This window comes from Electrona antarctica (genome assembly GCF_951216825.1).
Source record: "Electrona antarctica genome assembly, chromosome: 17".
Taxonomy (NCBI): Eukaryota; Metazoa; Chordata; class Actinopteri; order Myctophiformes; family Myctophidae; genus Electrona; species Electrona antarctica.
Genome location: NC_136798.1, coordinates 28,516,267 through 28,529,059, shown reverse-complemented (window position 1 = coordinate 28,529,059; position 12,793 = coordinate 28,516,267). Strand labels below are relative to the sequence as shown.

The following is a 12,793-nucleotide window of genomic DNA, read 5'->3' as shown; positions in this document are numbered from 1 at the left end:
GTTGTGCACTTTAACCACTTGAAGGGGGAGTGGGGGGGAGTGGCATTTGCTGTAGATTTGCTGTTTTTGGTGAGGAAAAAAGTGGTCAAAGTACAGCTGTGACCCTAGTCCGGCTCTCTAGAGGATTTAAGTGGTTAAAATAGCCGGTCTACAAGCTCATTGCATAGAAATAAAATCGCCGCTGTCTGAATTAGCCCTTTTACACACATGCACAACACATTCACAGATAAATCCCACTGCTCAGTATGGTTTCACGCCTGGGAAACCAAACATCAGCCAAAGGGGAATCCGCCCCTCTTGGCCAGGGGAAACATTAGCTTCTCTGGGCTTACCACTCTGTTGCATTCACTCCCCTTTGGCCTGCCACCTCCATGGAGAAACTTGATCCTGGAGGAGCCCCCAGTGACACATCATCTGGATTCAGACCTGAGTCTCCCTCGTGGCGTGGGGGAACCAAACAGCAACCCCCCCACCCCCCTGGCTCTATAGGGAGCTAGAATACAGCAAAAGAGAAGAAGGAAATAAAACAGTTAAAAGTAAAATGAAGTAAAACTAACTCTGTATATCGACATGTAAGATTGAGTTTCAACATTCTGGTCTCTATACTGCCTCCCTCTGGCCAGCCGGGGCGCCTGATGGAGGGGAAAGGAACTGGTCGGAATAACGTGTTCCTTCCACGCGCTACGTCCAACCGGGGAAACTCCCCCCTGTCAGGTGAAAAGAAGCAGTTTGTACTCCTCTCGCAGTGAAGGAAGCATGAGGTCAGTCCGTTGCTCTCCCCAGGTTGGCAGAGGGAGTGTAGCGCCCAGGATTACATTAGACAATTCATGACACTGGGTGAAACAAAGGGGTTACAAAAACCGTGGGATCGTAAGAAAAAAACAAGAGTTTCACGTGCAAGATTGTGTACATGATGAACGAATAATATAGTTGCTGTCGGGTAGAAACCTTAAAAATCTCCATATTTAATTTTTGTCTCCACCAGGCCGAAGGCATGGGGAGAGAGTATGTTTTGCACTCCGTCCGTGTGTGTCCGTCTGTTACCAGCTAATCTCCGGCACCGTTAACCCGGTCGATGCCAAACTTTGCACACACACTCCCTGGATGCCAACGATGAACCTCTGCCCCACATTTTCCAGAACGGCCTGTTATAGCACCACCATGAGGCAGCTTTTCAAATTTTGTACCTAAAACTGCACCGATCTGCGTGAAACGTTGCATGCACACTCCCTAGAAGCCAAGGACAAACCTTTGACCTGCATTTTCCGCATCTGCCTTTTATAGCGCCACCAGGAGGCCGACTTTTGTAAAACACATTTTTTGATATTACTCCTCCAGATTCTGTCCAAAAATCTCACAAATCGTTACACAGTATCTCTATGATCATGTGCTCAAGTCGGATCTGTCCGATATTTCATATTCCATCCTAATTGGCTATAATTGGCTTTCACAGTTTGCAAGATTGCCCCGTTTTGAACAAAAGCCTCAAATCATGAACACAGCATGCAATTTACGTGAAATCTTTCACACATTTTCTTACTAGGCTGAGGAATATATCCCACCCTTTTCACATTGGCCTGTTATAGCACCACAAACAGGTTGATTTTTGCAAAACACATTTTTGGAACAAAATGCCTCAAATCATCCAATTTCCATCAAAGGCGTATGAAGAAATGGCACCCTTTTCACATTGGCCTATTATAGCGCCACCAGGAGGCCACAACCTGACCTGGCCTGGTGGAGACCTGTGCCCCGAGGGGCACTTTTTCTAGTTATTTCTTTTTTCATAGCCTAAATAAATGTTCTACTTTGTCGTACCAAAGTGTCGCGCAAGAGTAGCCCTCTCGTTGTGGCGCGTTGTGAGCTTCTAGATCTGCTATTTTTGCTATTTTTCGCCCATTTTTGGACATACCAGGTTTCCACCTGACAGCAACGACATATTGCTGATGTGTTGCGGCGGCATGCTACATTCTACATGCTACATGTGTGAAGAGGGACCTCCTACATGCTACATGTATGAAGAGGGACCTCCTACATGCTACATGTGTGAAGAGGGACCTCCTACATGCTACATGTGTGAAGAGGGACCTCCTACATGCTACATGTGTGAAGAGGGACCTCCTACATGCTACATGTGTGAAGAGGGACCTCCTACATGCTACATGTGTGAAGAGGGACCTCCTACATGCTACATGTGTGACGAGGGACCTCCTACATGCTACATGTGTGACGAGGGACCTCCTACATGCTACATGTGTGAAGAGGGACCTCCTACATGCTACATGTGTGAAGAGGGACCTCCTACATGCTACATGTGTGAAGAGGGACCTCCTACATGCTACATGTGTGAAGAGGGACCTCCTACATGCTACATGTGTGAAGAGGGACCTCCACATACAATGACTGCCACTGTAAAACACGCAATGGCCGTGATTTCTTTACTGCCGTGTTTGAATGGCCTCTGAGCTGCACCCAATGTGAGCTCTCTCAGTCAATGAGGTCAAGAGATCAGAGACATTGACTGGCTGAGAGGTCAGTCATTGTGTGACTCATTCAAACCACACACACGCACACACACACACACACACACACACACACACACACACACACACACACACACACACACACACACACACACACACACACACACACACACACACACACACACACACACACACACACACACAGTGCTTTGAATACTGCAAAATGAACCTCACGTGACAACGAGAATATAACCACTTAAACCCCTTTATAGTAGGTATAGGTAGTATTGTGTAAATGTGTAGATCATTTGTTTGATTTGATTGATCTATCTTCTCCCACGCCCCCCTTCTCAGTCGTCACTTTCCATTTTTATGGAAACAACAAAAACGATGGAGCGACTATGGTACTACACTGTGGTTCATTTGGTTAACTGGGTCCATAAAAGGGTAAATCTCCCCTAGTCCCCTACTAACACACAGGATTTTACTGTGCAGTCATGTCGATTGAGCATCTCTTTAAGTGAGTCTATTCAGAAGGGCACACTTCTTTTCTCTTCTTTTCTCTCTCACCCTCGCTTCCTCCCCACTCGTCTGCATGTACTTCCTTCTCTTTCCTGGTTACTTTCTCTGTATCTCTTCCTTTGATTCCTTCTGCTTCTCAGTTGTTGTTTTTTCTGGCTTTTCTGCGGTGCTCTATCTCTCTGCTGCTGTATTTCTCTTCTACCTCCCCCTGCCCCCACTCTCCTCTTATCTCTGTCTCTCTGTCTCTCTTTCACTCTCGCTCGCAGTGCAGTGTGGGGGCGTTAAGCTTGTTTCTACTAAGCGTATCGTCTGGCGGTTGCAAATATTGATCGCAGCTAGAGCAGAGTGGGAGGAGGAATGAGGAAGCAGTCCTGAGAAATCAGCACATTGTTCTTTATCAGGCCAAACATGAAACAGAGCCAAGTGGTGTGACAGGAAGCTCACAAGGCCAAATCAGTTCCGCTATACCGCTGTGCAGTACAACAGACCCTTTGCTCTACTCATGATATGATGTGTCTTGTGGTCTGTCATATCGCGCTGGTTCTCAAACCTTCTCATGTCAAGGACCCCCCTCCCCCTAAATTGACGTGTATTTTGGCCGCCGGACCACCTTCTGAAAACATTTTGTGACAGGGATCCCCAGAAGAGAAGTTTTTTTTTGTAAATGATTTGTCAAACATTTTCAAGAAATGTTCACATGTTCACAACTTAGCAAATGTGTATGCTCACTGTGCGTCACAATAGCCAAAGTATAAAATATGGATAAAGTGCTTCTATATTAATAATTAACTTTTCTGGGCCCGAACCACCATCATGGATGAGCAGGAGATATTTATCATTCCCAACAGAAACACCCATGTATCGGTTTGGGCGACATATCGGCCATTATTTGACTTTTGGGACGATATCAGTATTGGCAATTATGCAGCAGATGTGTCCCGATTTCTTTTTATCACCTTCAACCTGGCGTTTTGGGCAACGTTTTCTAAAATAGTTGATCTTTAATCAACTGTAGGTTTATTAAATTGACATGCAGTAATCGGAGGGCTAGGAGTGGACTCTCCAAAATTGGGATCCAAAAATCTGGCATCAGTTATAATTCATAACGTACATGTATAGCACTCCATCTAGGTTGTGACGTTTTAAGGCTGTGGTTTTGTTTGCATGAGTTTGAGTCGCCTACGACTATATACTGTTCATAGAATTTGGTTCTGAAATCTACCTTTTGGAAAATACAGTGAATCTGAGACTGTCCTACAACCTCACGATTGACAAACAATTTTTCCGTATATACACACACAGAGTGAATGTACAGTAGAAGCCTTAGGTCACATTCCCACCTAATACTTCGGTAGACTCGATGCGAATGGGAGGCTATAATACACTGCAGTGTTTTTATGTGTTTCCTTAAGCAATTGATTAATGTACTCTCCTAATTTCGATCAGGGCTTCAGTCTCCTCATTCGACCACGTCTATCCACGGTAACGGGACATCTTTGCGCTGCGTAAAATATGCCTTCTCCGTCTCCAACTGTGTTCAGCTCCTCACCCGCCCGTTTGCTTCATTTCCTTTATTTACTGCGGATTGCATTCACACCTGCAACGAATCGTAATCAAGTGCGATTGGAAGCGAAGCGAAACCCCCGTTTTTGCTCGGAGTAGAATGCGGTTCTTTGATATGCATTAGGATTCGAATGAGCCTTCACACCTGCCAAACGAAGTGCACTTTCTGACAATGCGCAGCAGGATTCGTTTTAATCGCAGCAAAGCTTTCTGGTGTGAATGTCACCTTAGTTAACGAGTATTTCCTATTAAAAAAAACTAATACTAATGAGCTCCTAGTCAATGCTATCTCCTCCCAGATGAATGCAGGGTGAGGCATTTTATTTAATAGCTGGAGATAAGACATAGGGCCCATAGCCCTGGGCCCTGTGTGGACTGCCCTGAGTGCAGGGCAGAGCAGCTCACAACTCAGAAGACTGCACGTTAGCAGCTGCCAATGAGACAACACAGTGCGCCTTGTGATTGGTTCAACTCAGAAGACTGCACGTTAGCAGCTGCCAATGAGACAACACAGTGCCTTGTGATTGGTTCAACTCAGAAGACTGCACGTTAGCAGCTGCCAATGAGACAACACAGAGCCTTGTGATATTAGTTCACAGCATGCGGTTCTCCATCCAGCCATCCCATCCCACTACGCAGTGGTGGAAAGTAACTAAGTAGATTTACTTAAGTACTGTACGTAAGTACAATTTTGAGGTATTTGTAGTTTACTTGAGTATTTCCAATTTCCAATACTTTTACTTCTACTCCACTAGTACATCTCAGGGGCAAATATTGTACTTTTACTACACTACATTTATTTGAAACCTTTAGGTGCTAGTTACTTTGATTATTATTACATTAAACACTTCAGCCATTTCGGCCATTTGAAAATAGCCGATCTACAAACTCGCGACGCATTGTGAGCTTGTAGGTCTGCTATTTTCAAAAGATTTTTATATATTAGAAAAATAGAAATTAGACATTCTGCATAGTGAGCACTTTCTACTTTTGGCACTTCAAGTACATTTTGATGCCAATATTTTTGGTACTTTTACTCAAGTGTATTTTGAAGGAGGGCTGTGGGCAGTTCAGAAACCAGTCTGTGTCTCATGGGAGGGCTGTGGGTAGTTCAGAAACCAGTCTGTGTCTCATGGGAGGGCTGTGGGCAGTTCAGAAACCAGTCTGTGTCTCATGGGAGGGCTGTGGAGAGTTCAGAAACCAGTCTGTGTCTCATGGGAGGGCTGTGTGTAGTTCAGAAACCAGTCTGTGTCTCATGGGAGGGCTGTGGGCAGTTCAGAAATCCGTCCAGTGACATGTCACCCGACCAGTGACATGTGAAGGTTGAAAAGTGGTCCTTTAAAGATAGCATTATTCCAGGGGTTCTCAACGTTTTTGGCTGGGGACCCCCGGAAATGCTTTGGCCATGTCTCGTGACCCCCTAATCTGAGTTTGGATGTGTGTGTTCTTGCTCAACAACTGACAAGACAATTTTGTTTCCATTGAGCCATTCAAAACGGGAAAGCATCTGCATCATTTTAGATTTTTGGCTATTAAAAAAGAATAACAGATATACAAGCTCAGGGCACGTCACTCTGTGAGCTTGTGGTGAAATGCGCGTGCAGTGCGCAGGTCTGTCGTGGAGAGATCTGGTATACAAAAAGATCAACATCGTATTTGCCAGTGTGAATTGCCAATAATTGTCTTTTTTTAACAAAATTTGATCCCACGATTTTGCAACCCATTTTTTTCACCCAGTGTCAATAAATTATCTAATATAATCCTGGGCGCTACACCTCCTCTGCCAACCCTTGGGGGGCAGCGGACTGACCTCATGCTTCCTTCTATGCAAATAATATTAATTGTCTTTTAAACGTTTTTATTATTATTTCAAAAGATTAAAAAAAACTCCAGAAATGTTACAAAACCTTTAAGAAGTTGTGAAAATAACTATATCTGCAAGCTCACAAAAAAAGAAACCCAGATAAAATGAGGAAGAGCTCCTGGTAACAGACAAGCCCTATTTTCTTTCTTTCTTTTTTTGTTGTTGTACTACGGACCCCATTTGCAGCATAATGACCCAGTGAAAGGGAAAGTGAGGGAGGGAGGGAGGGGAGGAAGAGGGATCGAGAAATGAAGAGAATGGCTGGGGGAAAAAGGGCAGCGGCATAAAATCGGGAACAGTTGGGAGTGAATTTATGACCAGTGGTGAAGCGTACTCTGTCATCTCAGCCCTTGATGCCAAACTGGTTCTCCTGGTGGAGTGACTAAATATAGACGCACCATCCCCCTGTCCGTGCGCACACACACACAGACACACACACACACACACACACACACACACACACACACACACACACACACACACACACACACACACACACACACACACACACACACACACACACACACACACAGACACACACATACACACACACACACACACACACACACACACACACACACACACACACACACACACACACACACACACACACACACACAGACACACACACACACACACACAGACACACACAGACACACACACACACACACTGCACAGTAGTTGCTGCAGAGAAGTGGCACCTGCCACTTTGCCCACCTGCCCTGAGTCCCCAGCACTCTTCCCATCATCGCCGCCCGGTTACATCAGCCCTCAGCCCCGTGATTTAATCGCCAACAGAGTCATCTTATCCCTCCGCCCGAGACGGACCTGGCAGCTTTAGTGTGATAGTGTTTTATGGCTCCCCTCCCTCCCGCGCGCGCGTGGCTCCCTTTGATGCTGGAGTAGTTATGATGCTGATTGTGCTAGTGAGACTGAGAGAGAGACAGAGAGAGAGAGAGGAGAGAGAGCCCGCTCGTGGCCTTGAAAGCTCTGTCCATTATTTATTCATGTGTCTGCATGCAGATGTCAAGTCGAGATGAGAAATAGGGCTCCTGGGCCGAGATATAGAGAAAGGGAGAGGGGGAGAGAGAGAGAGAGAGTGAGAGAGAGAGAGAGAGAGAGAGAGAGAGAGGCCCAGCGCTTCTAATGAGGAAACCCAAGCTGTTGTCTCTCCCTCTCCCCGGGATAGATTGACATCTAGATTTGCTTTCTCTCTCTTTCGGCGGCGGGAGTCATTTCGATGGTGTCATGAGTAGCAGAGTAGGCACCTCGGTTTATCTCCCTGGAGTGCGGCGCTTGCACCAGGGGTGACGCCTCCAGTCACCGCCGCCACTGTGTGCGCCGTCTGGCTTTCCATAGGGAGGGAGAAAGGGAGAGAGAAAGGGAGAGAGAGGGAAGATGGGGGGGGTGCGGTGGCTCCGGTGCACGATTGTCCTCTACTGCAGGTGTGTTTTTTTTAAACGAGGGCCTCATCAGCCCTACAGGCATTCAGAGGATGCTGGGAGTCTCCCCTGGGACCACCTGGCCCCTGCTTTAGCAGCCAGCCAGGTACACGGGTCCACCCCCCACCCCCCTCTTCCTCCTTCGTTTGACTTTGTTCTTCCCCGAGCTCCAGAGGCAGCAGCAGCCATGGTGAAGGGAAACCAGAGAGAGAGAGACAGAGAGAGAGAGAGAAAGAAGAGAGAGAGAGAGAGAGAGAGAGAGAGAGAGAGAGAGAGAGAGAGGCAGAGAGAGAGAGAGAGAGATAGAGAGAGAGGCAGAGAGAGAGAGAGAGAGAGGCATAGAGAGAGAGACAGAGAGAGAGAGAGAGAGAGAGATAGAGAGAGAGGCAGAGAGAGAGAGAGAGGCAGTGAGAGAGGCTATGGTTCCACAAAGAACAATTAATTTAGTGAATGTTCCTCATACGGGTATGAAACCTTTTTTTGATGGATCATTGAGCCAACTTTAACCACTTAAACCCTAGCAAGTAGCATCCCAATTTGTCTCAGTAGAAAGACATTCGTCCAGGCCAAGTGCAGACACTGCCCTTGAGACACTGTTCGGTGAAGAGCATCTGCTAAATTGTTAATTGAAGTATAAAGTTTATATTGTTTATATTGTTATATTGTCTCTCACAATCTCTCTCTCTCTCTGGCTCTCTCTCGCCTCTCGCTTTCTCTCTCTCTCTCCTCTGACTCTTTGTTAAAGCATCCGCTTCTCGCTACTATCCTGTTTCTCTTTCCACTAGCCCGCCTAAAGCGAGTCGACAGCTCCCTGGTGCACACAGATACTGCTATGGGTGGATCTGCCTGTGATGTGCTTATGAGAAGGGTTGCCATTACCTGAGGCGCAGAAAAGAGACCATGCTATTGTTGCTCTCTGAAATGGTCTGGAGAAGAAAAGAAAAAAAAGAAACCCAGCATAACAAACACTCTAGATGTTTTTATATCTAGGGGAAATCATCGTCTCTTTTTCCCTCTGCTTTTTTGTCTACAATTCCCAGAGCCAAATTCATTGTTGCATTGCATTTTTACAACCACAAGTCTTTTGTTCTGCATCCCACACCTCCCCCCCAAAAGCAACACTGCTGGTACTGTAGTTGCCATTGGAGATAGTCATGCATTTAGAGATCACCTGACATGGGCTTGGATGAGGCTGAGAAGTCACCCGCCCCCCTTCAAAAGAAATCTGTCATATTGGCACCTCGCCAGACTGGAGGGGACAGATGGGAGAGGAAGGAGGTCTCTTTTATCCGATCACCTTTTTCTACCCCCCCACCCCCTCCCCCCGAGCTTGAGAACGGGCCACATGTTAAATATGAGGTTGAGAGGAAAGCTGACAGCTCACCAGTTCTGCATGTGTTACTACAAGCTCTTTCTCTCTGGTGATGTTTTCCTGCCATCTTGTGGTGAAATGTCGGAATTGTCTTGACAAAATTAAGACCATGATACAAGTGTCAACAGTACAGACAATGTTAGTACAATGGTAGTGGTATAGATGGTAAATGGTAGTAAATCGATCTGGGCACTATACCTGTATATCGATAACCATATGTCATATGAGACTAGATCAGCTGGGTTTTGGATATAATGATATTGTGATATGGCATAAGAGTTCCTGGTTTTAAATGTGTAAACCATTGTGTTAAACTCTTCCAAAAATGTTCAAGAGAGATTTATTTTTTTAGCTAAAATAGCCTATCTACGTTTGTAGGCTATTTTAGCTTTATTCTTTTGATATTGAAAATGGATATTATCATTACAATAAGGTAGTATCGTCACAATATTGATAATTAAGTGTTTCGTAAAAGAAATAATTGTGATGTTAGATTGTGTCCATATCATGCAGCCCTAGTAATAAATAAAGTTCCCTCAATAAAATAAAATAAAATTGACCTGCAATCTCTCTCTCTCTCTCTCTCTCTCTCTCTCTCTCTCTCTCTCTCTCTCTCTCTCTCTATCCCTCTCTCTCTCTCTCTCTCCTTTTTTGTTCAGGTGAAGCTCCCTTTCCCTGTAGATCAAATCACGAATCTTCCACGGAACGACTTCCAGATGATGGTAAAAATGCACAAACTGACCTCAGAGCAGCTGGAGTTCATCCACGACGTGAGGCGGCGGAGTAAGAACCGCATCGCGGCGCAGCGCTGCCGCAAGAGGAAGCTCGACTGCATCATGAACCTGGAGGTGGAGATACGGAAACTGGTGAGAGGAGGTTTATATTGGCTGCATGGGAAAAGTACTCCATGTCTTTACTTGAGTACAAGAAGGAAAAGTACTCCATGTCTTTACTTGAGTACAAGAAGGAAAAGTACTCCATGTCTTTACTTGAGTACAAGAAGGAAAAGTACTCCATGTCTTTACTTGAGTACAAGAAGGAAAAGTACTCCATGTCTTTACTTGAGTACAAGAAGGAAAAGTACTCCATGTCTTTACTTGAGTACAAGAAGGAAAAGTACCCCGTGTCTTTACTTGAGTACAAGTGTCAATACTGCAGTCAGTGTAGAAATACTCTGTCGCAAGTAAAAGTCCGCAATTCAAAATGTACTTGAGTATAAAAGTACTAAAGTATTGGCATCCTTTGAACATTAATAGTAGAAGAAGTCAAAGTCGAAGAGGCGATATAGGTCATAACATCCTGTAGAACTTTGCGTCATAACATTGTATGGCAAAAGAAGCAATGATGTCCAGTTCTACAGTTCCCTGTCTCTCTATACAGACTACGGGTGCAACTCAATCTAGTCGTTTGAATAGAGTAGACGATAAGAAATACATAATTTAAGTTAAATAATCAGTTTGGGTGAATATTTATTTATTTATTTATTTATAAAAAAGACCATAGATACCAGATCTACAAACGTGTGTGACGGTGTGACATCGCAACGTGTTGTGAGGATGTAGATCTGCTATTTTCTGTATTTTTTGCATTGTATGACGACAAATAAAATAGGGCTTAAATGGTTCGTCAAACTAATTGATAGTCGAAATCTATTGGTATTTCTTTCCATCGATTCATTGACATACAAAAAACAAACAAAAGAAACCCCACACTTTATATTATTATATTATTTGATTTATCGAAAGAATAATCACTAGAAGAACACATGTAGTAAGAAGAAAAGAATGGAAGGTGTCTGACTACTGTCCTGTGTGACCCATGCGCAGGTCAACGAGAAGGACAAGCTGCTGACGGAGAGGAACCAGCTCAAGGCGTGCATGGGCGAGCTGTGGGAGAACTTCTCCTGCCTGTCGCAGGAGGTGTGCCGTGACGTGCAGCTCAGCCCCGAGCAGGTCCAGTCCCTGCACCACTACTGCCCTGTGCTGAGGCCCAACTCCACCGCCTCCGCCAGCAACAACAACAACGTCCTCAACCCCGCCAACAACGCCGTCGACCCGGCCGCCACCAGCATCGACCTCACCGGCGGCACCGCGCGCTCGGGCTCCGCCACGCCGGAGCCGCCCGGATTCCTCAGGTCGCCCTCGGGCCCCTCAGAAGGCGAGCCCGACCAGGCGACGGCGGTGAGGAACGGGGGGCCGGCGGACGGCGCCGGGGTCAGGGAAATGATGGACGGGCGGCGGGAGTCGTCGGCCGGCCTGTCGTACATGGAGTCCGCGGGGCTGGAGAAGGCCGGCAGCCAGACGGTGACGGTAGATTTTTGCCAGGAAATGACTGACAAGTGCACGACGGACGAGCAGCCAAGGAAGGACTGCGTGAAGTAACGGTGGTTTTTCTCTGTGTTGGTGTTGTTGTTGTTGGATGTTGGTTGTTGTTGTTGTTGTCGTTGTTATTGACATTTTTAATTTGTTTTTCTATGTAATTTCTTTATTATTTAATTTGTGTTTTACTCTTCTGACAACACCCCCGTGTCTCGGGGGGAGGGGTGGGGGCGGGTCGTAATGTCGACACGGTCAGCCTCCGCCAGTGTTCATTGAGAAAAAGAAAAAGAAAACAAAAAAATGCTTTGTTTTTGTATTTATGTCTTTTTGTGCTGTTTTAAATTTGTATTTGTTTTTTAAAGGTCGACACTAAAGTTGTCTTAACAGCAGCAATACTGTTCTCCGGGTATATATTCTCACTCGTCTTCATCGACAGAGTGGGATCTTCTCCTCACCGAACCCTTACAATGGTGCTATGTATTCTTCTCCTCACCCTCGGCAGCAGACCTCCGTGGTGGTCTCACCACCGCTCCTCATCGTGTAAAAAAATAAAGCCTAATTTAAGCTCCGTGGCACGGCGACGGTGGTGCACGGTGGAAACAACCGAGTTACAAGTTCACAACATTGTCGTCGTGAGCTTGTAGCTCAGCAATTTCAGCCGCACGACGCCATTGTGCCACGAAGTACGAGTTGGACTTTAAACAGACAGTCGTCTCTCAGTGACACAGGGATGGAACATGGCTTGCATCTCCAAGTCGCACCTCAACGGACCTAACAGACAGCAGCTCACTTCCTCTCCTCTCTCTCTCTCTCTCCCCCTCTCTCTCTCTCTCTCCGACTACCTGTGGTGTAATGCTGCGTTCACACGGGCAGATGCAAAGCTACAGTCTACCATTCATTGTCAATGGATGCCAGCGACTTGAAGATACTAAGATGCATCCGACATTTGTAGCTGCTGCAAAAGCTACAACAGCTACAAATACACTGTGTAGCTTTGCATCTTTCTGTCTTTTGCATCTGCCCTTGTTGAATGCAACATAAGATTCTCCGTTCTCTGCCTTTTTCTCTTTTACCGCCTCTTGTTTTCTCTCTATCTCCCACTCTGTCTCAATCTTCTTTCTACCTCTACCTTTCTCTCTCTGGCTTTGTTCAGACTGCAGACAAATCCGATTTCTATATCAAATATGTTCTTTAGGGCCGACCGTCCACACTGTTATTTGCATGTGATC

At 45.8% G+C, this 12,793-nt stretch overlaps 1 protein-coding gene across 3 annotated transcripts in view; it reads left to right on the top strand.

The window, feature by feature from the left end:
- The window catches only part of bach2b (BTB and CNC homology 1, basic leucine zipper transcription factor 2b), a 123,574-nt gene extending 110,868 nt beyond the window's left edge, over positions 1-12,706 (top strand). For all 3 annotated transcript variants that reach the window (XM_079526003.1, XM_079526001.1, XM_079526002.1), the window contains 2 exons: positions 9,906-10,112; positions 11,073-12,706. In XM_079526003.1, the coding sequence (XP_079382129.1) occupies positions 9,906-10,112; positions 11,073-11,627 (762 nt within the window). In that variant the 3' untranslated portion in view covers positions 11,628-12,706. The remainder of the gene's footprint in view (positions 1-9,905; positions 10,113-11,072) is intronic.
- The last annotated feature ends 87 nt before the right edge of the window (positions 12,707-12,793 follow it).